Source organism: Nilaparvata lugens, chromosome 2 (assembly GCF_014356525.2).
Source record: "Nilaparvata lugens isolate BPH chromosome 2, ASM1435652v1, whole genome shotgun sequence".
In the NCBI taxonomy this organism is placed as follows: Eukaryota; Metazoa; Arthropoda; class Insecta; order Hemiptera; family Delphacidae; genus Nilaparvata; species Nilaparvata lugens.
This window is the reverse complement of record NC_052505.1, coordinates 41,539,731-41,559,534: the sequence shown is the minus strand read 5'-3', so window position 1 is coordinate 41,559,534 and position 19,804 is coordinate 41,539,731. Positions and strand designations below refer to the sequence as shown.

Sequence of the window (19,804 nt, the reverse complement as noted above, 5' to 3'; positions counted from 1 at the left end):
CATGATTTGTATTTTTCAGAGTTCTCATATCCAGAAGAAGCTCTATTACTTATCTACAGAAATTCCATCATACCTTTCATCCATCTATATTCTATCCATGCACATTATGACAAGAAGCTCAGTTTTTATCATTCTGTTGTATCCTCAAGTTTGGAATTATTATCTACACAACTTTATCCAATTCAGGCTAACAAAATTTGAATTCGGAAAATTCCATTTTCTGTCATTTTTCTTTCAAGGATTATTGATATGAATTTGCAAGGACATTATTCTGATTCTATCAGACTACCGGATACAAAAAAGTAAAATTAATTTTGTTTTGTGAGCTTGTGTGGTACACGCTTTTTACGAACGTTTGTATCACGCGATGGTGTTTTGTTGGATTTCTATGAGCAGGATAGCGTCTGCTTTATTGGTTTGTCTGTTTCCAGAAATTATTAATTTCAATATATTAATCAAAGCAACAGTTCACTGCTAGAAATCTCGTTGAATAATAATATGAAGTCTACAAAATTTTCGCATATTTTTTATGAGCTTGAATACACTACGTATTGTGGATGAATACTAATCAGACGTTTCGGGCCTATTACGTCTAAGAAGTTGTGGTAACGGCCCACAAATGCATTCAATTTTGGATCACCTTTTATTATTCCTATTACAGTTTGAAGAGCAACAAGAGACTGATGGATCAGTTGTTGTCTCTTGACTTGAAATATATGAGAACAGCAATGAATGAACAGCCTCAATGGTCTTCAAAGTTCAAAGTAATATTCCTTATTGTTTCTTCAAATGGAGACAAACTGTTCTTCCTCACGCTTCTATTAAATTTCATCTCAGAAAGGTCTGTTCGCGTCGAACCCTCAAGGAGAACAAGTTTTATTGTCTTTCGAATTCTGTCTGAATGCTGTTCAGAAGAAGACACAGTAGAGGCGCACCAGCACACCACTATGCTTATTGACCCATGATCATGTCACTCTCGAAATTCGTAGCTCCGCTACTTTTACTACTAATATTCTGTTATGAGTGTTTGACTTTGACCTCTGTAGCTGTGTTTTGATGCTTTGTGCTCATCATTCCACAAGTGTCATAACCATACCGTAATATTTTTTCAGAAGGAACACGCAGTCTTAATAATGACTCATATTACAGTAATTTTCATGTTTTTTGATTGCTACCCTTTAAAACTCATCCTTGACACGCGATATGGACCACTATTCATTCACTCAAGTTCACTTGCTCCTTTTTTTCTCGATCATTTTCTCTCACCATTAAGTATTTTATGTTCATAGTATATCTTATTGGATGAATCATGATAACTCCACTTTTTATTCCTTCAAGAAACTTTGGAATTATCCTAAACCTAGTGCAAGTGCAATGAGAAGACCATTGGCCCTGTCGGCCATTTGAAAACCATTGGCTGCAATGACAGCCTGCGTTTTCTCGTCGTCCTGCATAAGATATAGTCAATGTCTCAGTATTATCGTTTTTATCTATTGATTACACTCCATGAATGAAAACAACAATGACCAAATTTTCCTAATAATAATTTGTAGTTCCTCAAACACCAAAATTCTTTGAAATCTCAAGAAGAGCTCCTTCAATCTCCGTCATTTTTAAAATATCCAAACGAAATTGAATCAGCCATTTGAAACTATCAGCAATAGTAGACATTTTCTTGATAGAATGATTTATTCAGATTTATTGTTATAAATATATATATATATATAATATATATATATATATATATATATATATTAATTTATTAATTTTTTTGTTGATTTGCTGTTTCTAGATTTTATTGTTATGATGAGTGTTTTTGGGTATGAATCCAGATAATTTTCCAATTTTCTGTTGAAAAAATGTATACATGAATTATCATTTTCAAAACTTTGGATTCAAAAATACATTGGAATGAAGGAAAGAAGATTTCAGGCGGATTTAAAAGTCAAAGAATTATTTTTGGATAATTATGATGATTCATTTCTTTGTAAGGCCAAATAGTATTTTGAGAATTAATTTCCAATTCGGTGAAAATTATACTTATCGCAAACTATGAAGCAATGCGTGATAAATTATCTTGCTGGAATCTGGTTGATTATATAGTTGATCTAACCGGTGTGTAAGGTTCAAGGCCAAAATGTCACTATTTTGCCTACGCACTAAACAAGCTTCATTCACTATTGTGATCTATGAAAACGAATTTTTATTCATCCAAGTAGAATAGGTTCTCTAGAACCTAGAGTATTCACCATCACTCCTTAGTCCAGTCAAGAGACATAAAAAGGGGGTGCAATTTATATTGTAGTTCTGATTGTTTAATATCTTATTTGGGTACATAAGAGAAGTCCAGAACCAATTTCTTCATGCAAAATTTTCCTTGTGCTAGATACAGAGTGGCCCAAAAACCTCGTATTTTTGGCTCATTTTCCAGTTTTCAGCTATTTCTGACAAATCTCGTAATCGGACAGAAACATTTGCTCTTGCATTTTTCCAGATTATAAAATTCTGAACAAAATGAGATCATTCGGAACTCTCTATCTCCAATGAGTACTGATTTATGATTTTTCAAAAATTAGTGAAATTTGAAGAAAAAATCAATTTTGATGAATTTTAGTTTTTGATCCACAATATCTTCCGATTGTCACCATTCAGATGTACAGTTCAAAATCCCTCTGGGCGTATTTTTGTGCTCTACAATCTGAGATCAGGTAGGGCGCTCTATCTCATATAGATTTCCATGTACACCTGACAACAATGCTCCTTGTATTGTGAAAAACACCTAATTTTCAGCTTCAACCATCATCACCAACTACATTCTCCTCACATTGATATTTTGCACGTTGACATAAGTTCATGAGATTATGTTCCATGAGAATCACCCGTTGGATGCACTTCATTTCAGTATTTCATAGTGGAGAGTATCTGGCACAAGGAAATTTTGCATGAAGAAATCGGTTCTGGACTTCTCTTATGTACCCAAATAATATTATTATTAAAAAATCAGAACTACAATATAAATTGCATGCACCAATGTATATAGTGACTGGACTACCTGCCACTTGTTACATAACAAGACTCTTATTGAGTATTTTACGTTACTCCCGTGACAATTTAAAAAAATAAGGATTCATAGTTTAGGACTTTTTATAACAAACCGTAATTATTATTAGTGTTACAAGATTATTAGTGAAGCTCGCAGGGATTTTGATGCGCTACTTAAAAGTTTAATACCCAAGTTTATAAGTATTTTCCCCCTGAATTGATAATCTTTAATTATTCTACACGGCTTGTTTCTGCTTCGATGGGGGAAATTAGTTTCCATGGTTCAATAATTTCTTCCAAAAGTTACTGCTTGGTATTACACGGTTCAAGAGAGTTTTGAAAATTATATTATTAAACAAGGTTTGGAACATGCTACAATATTTTTTATTTTATGGTCATCTCTTAGGAGAACATTATGATAAGAATAACATTATGAAAACGATGAAACCACTCTTCAATCATCTATTGCAATAATTGTTTCATTTTCAAGATAGGTTCTTGTATGAAACAAACCCAATGAGTTTTAAAAAATTAAAGGAAAAAACGAGGAGTCTTGTTTTACGCACTTCAGAATAAACTGTTTACTACTTTTTTCTCAAACAAAAACAGATTTTCACAAAATTTATACAATAAGTCTATATTTATTTCGTGTTTTCAGGAAAATTCAATTCTCTTTGAACGAGTTCATGGCCTTAGTCTGCATAACATGTGAAGAAACTGTGAGTTTTGTTGATAAACAACATATTATTCGTACTCGCGAATTATTGTTAAATGTGTGAACTCATCTTTCCTTTATTACTCTGCGTGTTAAATTATCATATTGTGAATTACTCTTCCCAGTCTTTAACGGAAATGCCGACCTACATCTAAAGAAAAGAGTAGAAAGCCACAACAAGCATTTTGAAGCTCGTGATTGTATCTTATGACCGTCGGCTTAGTTTGGGTAGAGAGATTAACACGTAGGTTTGTATAGAAATCATTTTGAGAGAAGGGGTAGAAATATTAATTAGTTATTCTCAATCAAAGACTAGACACTCGTATGGAATATAGAAATGCAATTCAAGAAGCAGCATAGTGTGCAAAAGGCAATCATTTCACCATTAATCTGGTTCTTAAATATTTTTTCAATAAACTTTTCGAAACTGCATCTGCATGTTCTAAATTATGATATTCGTCATGTTTAAATGCCATCTATATTTTTCACAGCTATCACATTCAATAACACCATGAAATATACATTATTCAGTTTTATATAACTCGCACTACTATTATGCAGACTGGTTACAGATAGAAAGGCCATTGCACGACCCTTTCCACTACATTACAGTTTGTTCAATTCATGTTCAATTGACATCCATGAATATTTCCAATTTCATGTATTAATTGATAATTTCAATTCCCATATCACTGATATGAGAGAAGAGGGATGTTATTAAAATTCTGAATTTAAATGTAATAATCATTCATCCGCTTTTACAACCCTCAACCCTCATCTCACGATTTCAAAACCATTGATGCGATAATCATAGAAAATCAAGTTATGATGATTTAATTGCTTTGAATTATTATTTCCATTACTTTTTTGCTGTGGATTATGCCCACATGAGCACTTTACTTGTGCTTGGGTAATGATTATGAGATATGAGTGAACCACCGGGGAGCGATTTTCAAATTCATAAATGGTTAGAGGAGTTCGGCTTCGCCATTGTGAAGGGTGTCCACCCTCAAAACGGGAGAAGCAGGTGGATGGAACACAATTTATCTCATCGATAAATTATCAGCGCAACCACGAAACCAATCGCTTTTCTAGCGATTGTTCTCTATTTAATTTTTAGTGGACAATACCAAATAATCAATATCTGTTTTGTTACATCTAAAAGATGTTATAAACAAAATATCAATTACTGCAGGCTTCTTATAATATCGTCCCAATATGAACTGAAGAGCATATTTACCAGATGTGGACATGAATATCTGCACTGTCCAGATCCAATCTTAATACAGGTTATAGGGATTATTCCATTCAAATTTCAATATTATATATCTGATATAAATAATTTCAATTACAGTTTTTCATTTTAGTGATATGTAATACTTTTGGCGCCAATCGCCTTGTGATAATACTCCGGATCATAAATAGAGAATATTCATGGAATGGAATAAAAAGTGAAGAGAACGATAATACTTGAAAGGAAGAAGGGAAATGAAAAATTGGTTTGCTGGGGAGCAGAGTTGATAAATGAGGGAGAATTGTTTGATGTTATCACGAATTTGATATCATGCTTACTGATGAGTGGAATCTTTGTGATTTTTTTTTCAAAAGTACTCACTCTATTGTTGAAAGAGTCTCGTTGAAAGGCCGCTGTAGAGATGGAGAAGATGATGGCAGCTAGAAGAAAAATAACTCCATGAGATAGCAGCAGCGTTCGAGGCCGCATGGCTGCTGGAGCAAAGGTACAACACAGCCCTACTTTGCACTCACATCCTCCACTTCCGAACGCGCTGCACTCACTAACGCCGCAACGCGGCAATGCCAACTGACAATGCACTGCTGTGCGCTGTGCGGCGGTCTGCCGTCACCAACACCCCCCCTCCACCCCACCACACCTCATTCATCAAAACTGATGGATCAAAGTATAATCCATTTCTCTGTATTAGGGTGGTCGGGCTTTACTGTTGCATTGACATTTTTTCAGAAATATATGCATACATATATATCATGTGACATACATAATATGCCACTCTCCTCATTCATAGAACCTGCAGTGAGGCTCAGATGATTCATGTGTTATGGTTTCATTGATCTTTCAAAGTAATTCACTCCTGACAATATATTATCATATGGAAAATATTGCATATGAATATCAATTTGAATAATAATTATTGACGAATTCAGCAATCAAATTGATTCCAATTATGCCCTTCTCCAAATTCATGGAAGCTTTAGGCCTGATATTAATACTGATGGATGATTTTCTCCAATATTTGAGCTTAATGAATTGAAATAATTTGGCATGATATACACAGAGTGTCCCACGAAAGGTGTAACAGCCGAAGACCAACGTAGATTCTACATAGGATTGGCAACAAAAAATGTCCAGTAAAATTTTCTTATATCGAGATATATAGATTTTTCGATATCTTTGTAAAACGTCAATAACTAGAAAACTATCAGTCAAAATTAGTCCAGGCAACGAATGCTCAAATAAAGGTATAGAGGGAAAAGTTTAGAACACAATTTTCAAGTCCACAGCTCTCTTAAGTATAGTAAGAGGATTAACATATCAAAAGTCCTCAACCCTAACCCCTGTGCTTGAGGGGTGGGGGTGGTTTGAAAGTACCATTTTTCGCGGAAAATATGCATCTTATGAACATTTGTATTCTATTCAAAATTGAAGCCTACAAAATTACCGACAAGTCTTGTACTTTACATTATTTCCATATCTCTCATAGTTTCTGAGATATCCTTTCTTGAAGGTGAGACATTTATTGAAAAAAACACTTCTGCCTCCAATTTTTTCATTTTTTGGCCTTATAATTTTTTAACGATTAATGAAATAATCCGTGCTGATTATGAGTTTATAGAGCATCAAATAATTTGATGCTCTATAAACTTATATATTCAATAAACTATAAACTATTATATTCAATTTCATGTAAATTTTCAGTATTTTTCGCATTCCCCTACGACTGTTGCAGCTGTTTTAATGTTGAGAGTGAAATTTACTGTACAGCAACAATAGATCAGTTGACAATGAAATTTGGAGGGAATGTTTGTAACACAATTTTCGACTTTGCAGCTTTGTTGACACTAGTTTGGAGGTTAACATAACAAAAATCCCAACGCCTATATCATGTGTTGAAGGGATGAGGGTGGTATGAAAGTTGCATTTTCCACTTATTACTTACATGCTTATATTCGTGCTTTCATTAATCGTTTAAAATTATAAGGCCGAAAAATGAAAAAATTGGAGGCAGAAGTGTTTTTCAAAAAATATCTCACCTCCAAGAGCGGATATCTCAGAAACTATGAGAGATATGGAAAAAATGTAGAGGACAAGACTTGTTGGTAGTTTTATAAGCTTCAATTTTGCACAGAATACAAATGTTCATAAGATGCATAGTTTCCGAGATATATGCGAAAAATGGTACTTTCAAACCACCCCCACCCCTTTAGCACAGGGGTGAGGACTTTTGATATGTTTATCCTCTTACTATCCTCAAAAGTACTGTAGAGTTGAAAATTGTGTTCCAAACTTTTCCCTCTACAATCTTTCGTTGACTGGACTAAAATGTAATTCCAAGAAGGAAGAAATTTCCAATTATATTCATATAATTTGTTCTTTTATTTGACGTTTTTGAACTTTTTATGAGTGTTCAAAGTTGAAAAAAGTACATTCGTCGAGTTCAAAGCCAAATTTCAAACAGTTTGAACACTCATAAAAAGTTCAAAAATGTGAAATAAAGGAACATATTATATGAATCTTATTGGAAATTTCTTCTCCTTTCCAATCATGTCCTTGGAATTAGATTTTGACTTATAGATCTCTAGTTATTGACGTTTTTCAAAAATATCGAAAAATCGAAATATCTCGAAAACTAAGGTCGATATAAGAAAATTTTACTGGACATCTTTTGTTGAAAATTTTATGGTCCTCGGCTGTTACTCCTTCCGTGGGATGAAAAACTACATGTCGATTTGCAAGAATCATTCTCATCCTTATTACCCTTGATAACAATAATGCAATTAAGAAGACTGCGTTAATTCGTCACCCTCTGCTGAATAAAATAATGAACCCAGAGTTTTTTGCAGTTGTAAAATCTTGGAAATAGAATTGCATACACATACAAACATTGTCTCTTTGAAATTAATTCATTATAGGAATTTTTATGAATCCTTTGTAGTGGACTATTCGACGTCTGAGGTCTGAGATGAATTATTTCAAGTAGTAAGGTGCAACAACGCTAGTGAGCATAGTTCAGTATCCTTCATACAAATAATAATAATAATTATATATTATAGAAATATAATGTGAAAAGTAACGTGGCAGTTTTCTTAAATCAAACCAAATACCGTACGTCGAATCTCAATTTGACTAGTAATAATAGAAGGTACAAACTGAATCTAAATAAAAGGTGTCCCACGAAAGGTATAACAGCCGAAGACCATAGATTCATCTTGAAATTGCAACAAAAATTTACCAGTAAAATATTGTCTTATATAGGCCTTAGTTTCCACGATATATAAATTTTTCTATAGCCTATTATTGAAAAACGTCAATAACTAGAAAACTATATGCCTTATGGTTGGAATGGGGAATAAATTTTGAATAAGACACATGTAATTTATTTCTTTGTTTGACGTTTTTGAATTTTTTAGGAGCGCTCAAACTGTTTGAAATTTGGCTTTGAACTCGACGAATGTACTTTTTCGACTTTGAGTGCTTATAAATAATCAAAAACTTCAAAACATAATTCTTTGAAGATCGCCCCAGGGCACAGCGGACCGTCGTCTGCCGTCCCTAACCTTCTATTCTCCCCAGGGCACAGCGGCCCATTGGCTGCCGTCCCTAGCCTTCCATTCTCCCAGGGCACAGTGGCCCGTTGGCTGCCATCCCTATCCTTCTATCCACTCCGGGCACAGCGGCCCGTTGGCTGCCGACCCTCCTGTCTATCCTTCCTCTTCCTACTATACTGGAGCGGAACCAAGGCCGTAAGGCCAATTCAAAATTACCTCGAAGTGGTGTCATCAGAGATGAGAGCGACCTTCATGCCTTCAGAAGCACCAGGAGGTGCTGTCCACGCCAGCTGAGGCACAAAGAAGTAAGAAGAGGAACTTCAACTTGCCTCCTTTCCCCGCCCACATTATGACTGAGCTAAGTCATCCAGGAGCAACACCTGGGTATCAATCACCCACCTCTGAAGCTACTCAGGGTGTAGCCTACGTGATAACCTATAGCGCTAAGTTGGAAATTTACGGCCCATACTTCGCCTACCTTTGTAGTCCGCCAAACCCTCTATTGAGCAAATTAATTTTTTCAATCTGTTCCATCCATACACCAGTCATTCTACTTAGACACTCTGAATTTAATGATAACAATTTCCCGGCCAAAAGAAGGTTAGTCAACCTAACCTACAACTACATACTGTTAAATTATAACCTCAAATACTGTAACTGTTCAATTATCTTCTTTTATTCAATCTTTTTAATTATTAATTTTCTTTTTATCGTATATTCATGCCCCTCCACGGAGCGAAATAGGCTACAATATATACCGACACAAGGTGAGTACTTCAATACTAAGAAATCGTACTCCTGGTTGAAAAATCATAATCTTGGTCTATTATCTCATGACTCAAAATCAATAATTATATATTTTCGTGTCCCCCCATGGAGCAGGATTTTGACACATGACGCTTCAACGTGGGCTGGATTTTGACATTATCAATAAATAAAAATAACGAGCGAAACTGGGTGCCCGATATTTATCATTGATTTGAGCTATATTATCGCTTGAATATTTTATTTCTATGGTAGAGCATCCGTACTAAGTTTCAGATTATCAGAAACACACGCAATTTTGAATATTATATTATTCTATAAAGCTTGGGAATCACTGTAAAACCTGAGAGGAGGAGATTAGCTGGAGGTTGGCAGGAAGGCATACAATACGGTACAACAAATGTCATAGTGAGGACTCACGAACCTGTCACTAGGATCAGACAGAGATAGTAATTTTGGAGTGAGCTTCTTCTCCAAATAATGACCAATATATTTAGAATCCAATAATTGTGCTATAGTTGGAAAAGATATTAGACCGCATAAAACAACAGACAGAATAGCAAATCCATGCGAACTGGGTCTCTGATAAATACTATGGGTTATATGATGGCATAATGCTGAACCAAAATAGTAAAATATTTCGAGTACCCAGTTTAATTCTAATGTTGTCTATATGATCTATTACCTCTCCTTGCGACGTTGACAGGATGAGAATACAGGATTCACTCCACCTCGGTGTGGTAGGCTAGAGGCAGTCGATTTTTTATTTGATTCTGCTGGATATTCCCAATCAAGTGATTCATTATTTGATAAGAATATCGACTACCATTTACCACCAGAAAAAATAATAGTCCAATGATAGATACTATACTCAATAATGTCTGACTATTGCGAAACAGGACGTGTCCTGCACGATCAATATGCGTCAGTCGAGAAAGAACGAATTTGGAGGTGTAATGAAGTAAACCCAGTTCAATGAAACGGTAATATGGATATATTCTGAAAGTCATACTTTTACACAGCAAATATTGAATAAATTAATGAACAGATTTTACAAATTACGATTTCTAACTGATACAGAATGAATATTGAGTGATAGCGGATTTAAATCTTTAAATTATAGATACTATGTGAAAATTTGGTACTCTTCGATTGAACAAAATGAAATGGATAGTAGCCCTTGGAAAGGGTCATAAACTGCACTAGTTAAAATAGGCAAAATAAGTTAATACAAAATTACAATTCAGAAAATAGAATAAATGAATAGTTAAAATTATTATCAGGGTGGGGTTTCGCCTAAGGAAAATAGACCTTTTGGCTAAGTACAGCGTGGATATTTAAATTTATTTAATACAATAAAAATCATTTATGATACCTTCATACCCTTAAACCTATAGTCATGACTTTTCTCAAATTGACAAATTTATACACTGTATAATTTTCGTAGATTAACGGGGATCCCCTTTTATATATTCGAATAACTTACGTGACTTTTGTTTCCGTTTTTTGTTTTTGAAGTATATTCGGCCGTAGAATATATTGTTCCAGCTGGATCCTTCCGCATGGCGAAAAATGTCGAACAGACCTCACTATTATAATTTCAGGGTTTGTTTAAACAAAATTGAAAAACTTAGTATCACGGATTATTTTAAGAACTTTAGAACAACTTTTTAAAACAGAAAGACAAAGATTGAATTACATTAAAACAGAAATTAAAGCTTTTGAACAATTAAGTATATGGACTAGGTCTGTATCCCACTGGTAATTTTTGCAAAATGGCCTCGAGTCTCCTTCTTCTAATTTCCACTTGAGTTTCTTCCTCGAATTTTATCTCGCCAAATTTACATACTAATTCAGGATTGGTCAGATTCTGTGACATAACCAATATGCTGAATGGGTGGTGTAAATGTGTCCAACTTTAAAGCTTTTAAATGGGGCAAAACTCCTGATTGTAGGTTGCTCTAAATTATCATTTAGTTCCATATAATTATAAGAATGTACAAATAAATATTAAAAATACGTCTATGGTGATATGCATTTGTAAAATAGCTTCAAAGGGTAGCTAAAGATTTTGTAGAACATAGACATGCTTTTATAACATAGAGTAGGCATATAAGAATATACATGCTTGTAATAATAATGGACATAATAATAATTAAATATTTCTTTTTTGTTTATATGGTTTTTTATATGTTAGAATATCGACCCTCAATCATCATATAATGGCTAAGCTAATTTATCTTCATATTTCTAACAAATACATCTGCATGACAGTTCATTAAATGAATATTTAGGCCCATTCGGCATAGAAATTAAAATATAAAAATGAAAAGATTGATATTATATAATTTTTATGATTGATCATAGTCGAACTGCCTTTTCAATTGGCTACTTGTTGACAATTCAGCTTTGGTCTGTTTTGGGGTTATGTTTTTGTTCAAATCTAACCTTCAAATATTGTATTACTGATCAAATTAATAAACATACGAACATATATGGTTTTTCCCGTTGATAAATTCCTGAAAGGTATATAATTACTGATTTATTTGTTTTATACTCTGTAGGTTAGATAATCGTCATTTATCTACCTCAGATAAGATTGTAGTGCTTTTCAGTGATGGAATTTATTTTGTTCTTATAACGGCCTATGAAGAAGTAGATTGATATAAGGGCTCTGATTTTTGTGCTAGACAATAATTATGGTATTGTCACCAATGCCACTCCCCACCATCTGACAAAGTGGTCAGCAGTGTAAGATGATACCAAGCGGAATCAAAAGCAATACTCTATCAGAATACCTTATGAATTCTATCAATTTATATTGCTGCTGCAACTTAATACTATGACCCTTGAGTTCTTCCAAATTGGATGCCATGGTTCTGAATAATTTTAGGTAAATCTTGAGAACGTAATATTTCCAAGGATTTAACAATCAATGCTGTATATCGCCGATTTATCCAACTTATCCATTGAAGAATATAGTTGTTTGATAATTTAAATAATATATCAATACTGGTAATAAAATAGACTATGACAAGATTGGTCATGCATGAAGTTAGGATCATAAATAAAGGGTACTGTACACCATTCAACAAATAAAAATATATAATTACATGAAAATATCAACGAGCAATAATAAAAAATATATCAACAAATATAAAAATAATATGAGAAAATATATATATATTGAAAAATATCACAGATAGCTCACAAAAGATTTTACTTTGCTTATTAGCATCAATTAATAAATCATGTGCTTCTCCAATCAGCATATACTCTTTCAATTTATATAGCTCAGTTGTCGACTTGCTGTTGCTTGTCGAATAAAATTTATGAATCTTGCTTCCAATAAATATGAAAAATATAAATATTAAAATATATCTCAGGGCTTGGGTTCGGCCTCTGGTGGAATTCAAATAAATCAATTTATCTTATGAACATGAGCTTCATAAAAATCTTTATAAATGACTGATAAAAAAGATAGTTAAGTGAGCATATAATATAATATATTGAAATTTAATAAATATTTCATCTGTGCATACTTAAATATTTAAATCTCATGAATTGTTCTTAATAATATTCCCTTAACGTTCTAATACTAATTTCAATATTAATTTTAATATTCAAATTACCCTTCGACGAGGTAGCTTTATTTTATTGTGATTATTTTGTAGCACTGAGGGCCCTCCTTAATAACTTTTTGAAATGAACTAACATGTCGATTTATCACAATTATGATGGTGATCCAGATTCGTTACGATGTCCTAGGCCTTTTCTGGTGGGCTGCTGTCGTCTTCTCCAATGGGTATATTTAAATTTAATGACTCATGTCATACTACAACCTCACTGAGTCTTATGAAATTTATTTTTAAATATACAAACAAAAGTTAACTTTAACGCAAAATTATTTAAAAAGGGATCTAGTCTTGTGCTCTCAAAATTGGTGGGCATCCCTGGTGACCTCTGGCAAGCAAGTGTCTGGATCTTCTCTCTATTCTTTTACAACCATAGTTCCGTCTTTTCAATTTACATAAAATTTGAATATCCACTCTCATTGGTTGATTTTAAACACTCCACTATGATGTGATTTAGTACTGTCAAATAGTCTGAACAAAACTGTCATATTACTATCCATTGAGTGAATATTCTAGTCTACATTGGTTACATAAATCTATACGTTCTATAAAGATTACAAATTTTTATGATTTTTAGAAATGACACATGTACATTTTAAATTAAATCGTTTTTACCGCCGGTCAAATACGGCATTGTGATTGGTACATCCCAAAACTGCATCATGTATTATTGCGCTGAATAAAGTTACATCCCATTTCCTTGATCTATTTTTTTTGTTTTTTATATTTTGTTCATGCTCGTTTTATATAATAAATATTGTGTTTTCTTAATCACTTGTTTGTTTACATTCATTTGGCATGCTTGCTTACTAAACCCTCTGATCCTAGTCTAAGCGAATGCAGGAATGCTATTTATATGCAACTAATTTGCCACAAGGTGTCTGGCTAATTCTCAAAATATACGGCTCGACCGATTACTAAGGTCGCCGACTAGTTAATATCAAAGAACCTAACCTCAAATATTATCTATATTATATTATTAAATAAATTGCAACAATACTTTTATTTTCATTTGGCTGTTCATAAGCATAGCCTTGAGAGCCGTTATTATCTAATCTAGACCGTTGACACTGTATCTGGTGAACAATTTTCAGCTTCTTGCTCTGAGACCTATCAATTTCTTTACAGTAAAATATTTTGGGGAATACCCAAATTATATTCTTACACACTCATATATCATGAAGCTATTTATTTGTTTTGAACTTTCATACTTTATTCTATAGTTTACAGTATTCCTAAACTCTCTCATACTATCGGTTGAAGTGTGCGGATGGGATTGTAGGTGGTTAAAAGTTCGAAACTCGGCTGTGAAAATTTATAAATGAACTGACTATGATATTATAACTGTTATGAGTGCGTGCTGATGGTCTATCGACAGGAGAAAATAGCTATCCGTGGACATAGTACGGGTGAGTCTGTTCCTTCACCTAAAATCAAGTACGAAATCAAAAAGGACCCTCAGTGGAAGCAAAAGTTTCACTAAAGTTCAAGAAGTCTTAGGTACCGTATTAAATACGTAAGAAAGTATCAAAAATTTCATACATGCTATTTTCTGTATTCAAAGTTATCAAGCAATGGTGTAGTTGAACTATCACTGTTAATATAATACTGTAATAAGTGCTAATAGGCCTATAATAATCTGTCAATAAGACTCAGTCAGTTATCAGACCATAATAACCCAATGAAAACGGGATTGAAGTACTCAATGGAAAACGCTAGAATCCCCCCGTAAATCATAATTCCGAAAAATATTCAGATTACAGAAAATTCATCCAATTAGCTTGGTTTGAATGAAGATTTCCCGTGGGCACATTAGAACCGAGCCCTATCTTATCACAGAAAATAGTCCATTATTGATACGGTAATAATTCTTATCTCACTTGTTTATGCTTGGTTCAGAGTGAATGTAATAGAGAAGTGACTAGAACAGAAAACGTTTGTTCAGCAGCTTCACTTGATATAGGGCAAGCTTTTGATTAAGTGTGGCATGAAGGTCTTCTTTTCAAACTGAAAAAAGTGCTACCAAAGCAATTTACAGATATATTACAATCCTATCTGACTGACTGATACTTTAGAGTCAGGCATGAACATTCATATTCTGACTTGAAGGAAATAAAAACAGGAGTTCCTCAAGGAAGTGTTCCAGGACCATTTCTCTACCTACTCTATACCAGCGATATTCCCAGCCTTGATGAGAATACTACAGCAACATTTGCTGACGATACAGCCATATTATAAGTCGACAGAGATATTCCTATTGTATCATAAAAACTACAGAGATCCATCATCGAAATTCAAGATTGGGCTAGAAAGTGGAGGATGAAACTAAATAAAGCAAAGTCGATTCACATCAACTTCACCAATAAGAAGGACCTGCCCATACCAATAACAATCAACAACCAAGTTGTACCAAATGCCAAGTATCTAGGTATGACCTTGGACGCAAAGCTTCGCTGGAAGGCCCATGTCAAGAAGAAGAGAGAAGAGCTTGGAATCAAATATAAGAAGCTGTATTGGCTGATCGGAAGAAACTCCAACCTATCTATCCAAAACAAAGTACCTCTGTACAAACATATTTATATTAAAAGTTGTGTTGAGAAACATTGTGGATGCTCCTTCGTATGTCAGGAACAGCGATCTTCATAGAGACCTGCACGTCGACCTGGTGTCCACCGAGGGGCACGCGGGGTGACTCCACCAACACAACAACATTGAGGCGATCCAGCTGCTAGACAATGGAGGGTTGGTGCGGAGACTCAAAAGGAGGAAACCGTATGAACTAGTGTAGTGCTTGTTCAATTAGTGTCTAGTGAAAGAGCAGAGCAGTGATTGAGTGAATCTAGCTTCTATAGTACAGTCAACGAGTGTACATATTAATTAAACAATATCAGTAAGAATTTCTAATGAGATATTCGCTGTTAAAACTTTCAAGTAGGGTTGAAAAAATTAGCTCATTATAGTCTCCAGAGCAGATAGCTAGAGTATTGACAATAAAAAAACTTGTTTTTGTTAAGAACTGTAATAGAATATATTACATTGAGGTCCACGTTATAATGGCAGTGGAGAAAGATAGGAGAACAGCGTTGCCGACTTTCTGCCTTTCCATTGCTTTCTATAGATGATAGCTGATAACGGTGTATCTGATGTGATATAAACTGTTCAATCTTGCTTAATATCAAGTACTAACCAATCAATTTATTTCAATTCAATTTATCAAAACACACAAAACAAGACAAAACAAAATGACAAAGAATCACAAAACAAATACAATAAAATGTTACAAATATAAAAAAACAATGGGCTTTGTGGTTCGGTGTGTTGGAGAAGAGAAGAAAAAGAGAGGAAGATACCCAGCCAACTATGGTTTCCCATATAATAGGCAGGTAAAGAAGAGAAGAGAGAAGTGATGAGAAAAAAAGGGAAGGGAGAAATGGGGTGAAGGAAGAAAAACAGAGGAATAGGTACGCAAAATGAAGGTAAGCGAGTCCACTGAAAAATGAAAAATCTGGTGTGGTACACTCACACAACTTTCCTTGCTCATTGAACTGTAAGCCTCATTCTTAAACGAGAATAATATTCAGGGGAATAACATAATGACGATTGGCGGCAACATATTTGAAACTACGATCAGATTACTGTATATGTGTATATATAATTGTTTCCAGAGTACTTTCTCCTTTGTGTAAATTGTGAAATTCGATGATTTTTTTCTAAAGTCGTCAAAACAGCTGTTCTACAGATGAAATATCTCGACTATGTGTTATTTTTATAAACTGCTCTACCGACCTACCTCATGCACGAGGAGGAGTTTACTAAGTCCATTTCTCAAGGATGGGGTGGACCCCATTAGTTTCCAAGGAAAAAGACTCATGCCAGTTGATAGAACTGATAGATAACTACAGGGTATATACAGGGTATGAATTTGAATTAAATCAGTCGAGTCATTTTTGAGAAAATCGTGAAAACATGGTTTTTTAGTAATTATCCGCCATTTTTCTCAAGAATATTACGGAGCTCCTGCAATTTTCCCAGAAATGAGAATCATGTCAGTTGATAGGGCTTATAAGTATATTTTGGTTTTTTAGTAATTATTGAATTTCTTATTGTCGGATCCTCATGGTATAAGGACCTTAAGTTTAAAATTTCAAGTCAATTGGTTAATTAGGAATGGAGTTATCGTGTTCACAGACATACACACACACAGACCAACGCCCAAAAATCTCGTTTTTGGACTCAGGTGACCTTGAAACGTATAGAAAACTTGAAATTGGGGTACCTTAATTTTTTTTGGAAAGCAATACTTTCCTTACCTATGGTAGTAGGGCAAGGAAAGTAAAAAACAATCCTGGAGCAGAAATCTTGAGTCTTTAGGTGCGTACCGATATACGCGCCGCGAACATGAGCAATTCACTTCTAATCAGCTGACTATATCTGTATTTTTACAGAAACGGTAAGATACAGATATAAAAAGCTTGGCATCAGCTGATTAAAAGTGAATTGCTCATGCTCGCGGCGCGTATATCTGTACGCACCTTTATATATCTAAATGGAAGAAGAAATTACTGTATGTCCAGTTTTTTTATAAACAGTTTAATTTTTCCGCTGAGAATTGTCCATGAGAAAGTGATTTGGAATAAGGTTTATTATTTTAGTACCTATGTAAATTAACTGCCTTCTTATATATTCAATATTAGTGTTATAGGTTACATATTTGTTAACAGAGGCCCTTAGATTATAATAATTAATTGTAGAGTTTAATGTGAGAGGAAAATCGGATCTATATTTTATTAAGTACTCAATTACGGTTTTTATGTATAATTGAGGTATAGCGATGACCTCAAAATCCCTAAAAACCATATCCGTTGGATAGAACCTGGGTTTGCTTGATATAGTTGACTAGTAGAGCATGATACATCATTTTCAGGTGGTTCGTATTAAGAATTCTGTTAACTTGGTAAAATTTAAAAGATAAATATCTTATTTTTTCACATATGTATTTAATATGAACATCCCATTTAAGGTTTTCATCAATTATGATTCCCAAGTAGTTAGTATTAGTGACTTTTTAATGGTGGGACAATCACAATTACCCAAGTTTAAATTGCACTGAGACTAGAGTCTCAAATCTTGATTATCGTTAGGCTGCCCTACTCTATTGGCAGAGAAAGTTGTGTAATTAGTTTTTTCAATATTTAAACATAAGGTATTCTTAACTAACCTCTAATACTATTTATACTAATCACTACCACTATAATTCTTATACTAATCAAATACTGCCATTATAACGTGGACCTCACTATAATAAAGTATCTATCTACTGTAGATCCACCCATCTACTTCTGTGACTATCTGCTATCTAGTTGCTGGAGCGAGAACTTCACTACGCAGTCCTCGGTTCGACTACTAGGTGGCGTCGTCTGTATTCATTTTTGTGTTTGAGCACGGACGAGAGAACACGGTTTCTCTCCTTTTTCTTCTGTGGTTGGAGTTTAGTCTTGTCTTTACAAACTCGTGTCTTCTCTAGCTCAGTCAAATACTGGAAATACGGCAACCTGACAAAATGAGAGATAGGGTTTGATCTCTCATATGATTTGGACCGTCATGATGAATCCAGATTTTCATCTATTTCTGAGGCCTTCATTGTGCTCACTCCCTGAATATGAAACCCTGCGATTTTTCGAACTCTCTTTATGTTTTATAAAATATTTCCTCTCTCAAGCTCCCTACTATGAAACGTTTTGAGGTCACCAACAAATAGATAATGATGATCAATTTCATGAAAATATAGATCCATGTCTTCATTGGTAATTTACATGTTTGAATTTGAATAACTTTCGAGTCGATATACTCGCGCTCGGCAGGTAGCTTTGCCCACTGCACCCCCGGTGCAGCAGCCTCTGCGCTTCACGCTCCTTCGTACTGTACAAGTGTACAGGGGTTGGCAGGCTTCGCTCGCCACATCGCCTTTTACAACTGTAAAGGGGCGGGTAGCAAACTATACAGTGATGTACACAAAGTAGCCTTTACACAGAATGATCTATATACATGAATAATGAATAGAGTTCATTGATATATGGAGTTTAATATCACTGTATATCTATACAGTGTACCATTGCGAATTCGCTGTTACAAGCATACATTTCTAGCTCTATCTGGTTTTTTAACCGCATACGAATATGAAACATTTCAAGATTAATCCACCTCATTAGAAACTGAAGTTAGTTCGTATCCAAGTGTATGATATAGCAGCTTTTTTGTTACTGTAGTACCAGCGGTTGGAGTGATACTGATGATATCCGATCACTCAGAATAATTGATAAGTGATGTGAATTCTACTGTATACTTGGAAGGATGCGCAATTTAGGCATAGCTAACAGTTAAGAGCTTTAAAATGACTTCCCGATGATCCAGAAGCCATCGCCCTTCTAAAACTATAGTATGGTTCACGTTAGAATGGCAGTTGAGAAAGTTAGGAAAACAGCGTTGCCAATTCTCTGCTTTGTCAATGCCTTCTCTCCCTCATTTTGTATAGGCCAAATAAGGACACAGTAATTCACCATTACCATTATCATCATTATCATTAACGCCATCATTATTATTATTTACGTTGGTCTCCCGCTTTCGCCTCTAATACTGATTCATCCTCGCACTCTGCGCGATTCGTCTTTCTAACAACCAAGTTTCAATTATGGGTTCGTCTGGGAAAAGATTAACTAAAGCTGATTCCGTAGCCCTGCTCTCATAAGTAAATCTGCCTTTAAACAGTTTAATTTGAATTTTCACTTATTTTCTTGGATATTCGATTTGCTTGTTCTCCCGGGATCTATTCTAAACAAGCATAGAA

General features: G+C 34.3%; 2 protein-coding genes across 2 annotated transcripts in view; one reads left to right on the top strand and one right to left on the bottom strand.

Annotated features, from left to right (window-relative positions):
• LOC111048600 (A disintegrin and metalloproteinase with thrombospondin motifs adt-1) overlaps positions 1 to 5,575 on the bottom strand; it is a 93,634-nt gene extending 88,059 nt beyond the window's left edge. Inside the window, exon 1 of the mRNA XM_039421240.1 lies at positions 5,373 to 5,575. Coding sequence (XP_039277174.1) covers positions 5,373 to 5,480 — 108 coding nt within the window. The 5' untranslated portion in view covers positions 5,481 to 5,575. The remainder of the gene's footprint in view (positions 1 to 5,372) is intronic.
• Positions 1 to 19,804, top strand: part of LOC111049950 (mucin-5AC-like) — a 119,099-nt gene that overhangs the window by 46,831 nt on the left and 52,464 nt on the right. The gene's annotated exons all lie outside the window — the stretch shown is intronic.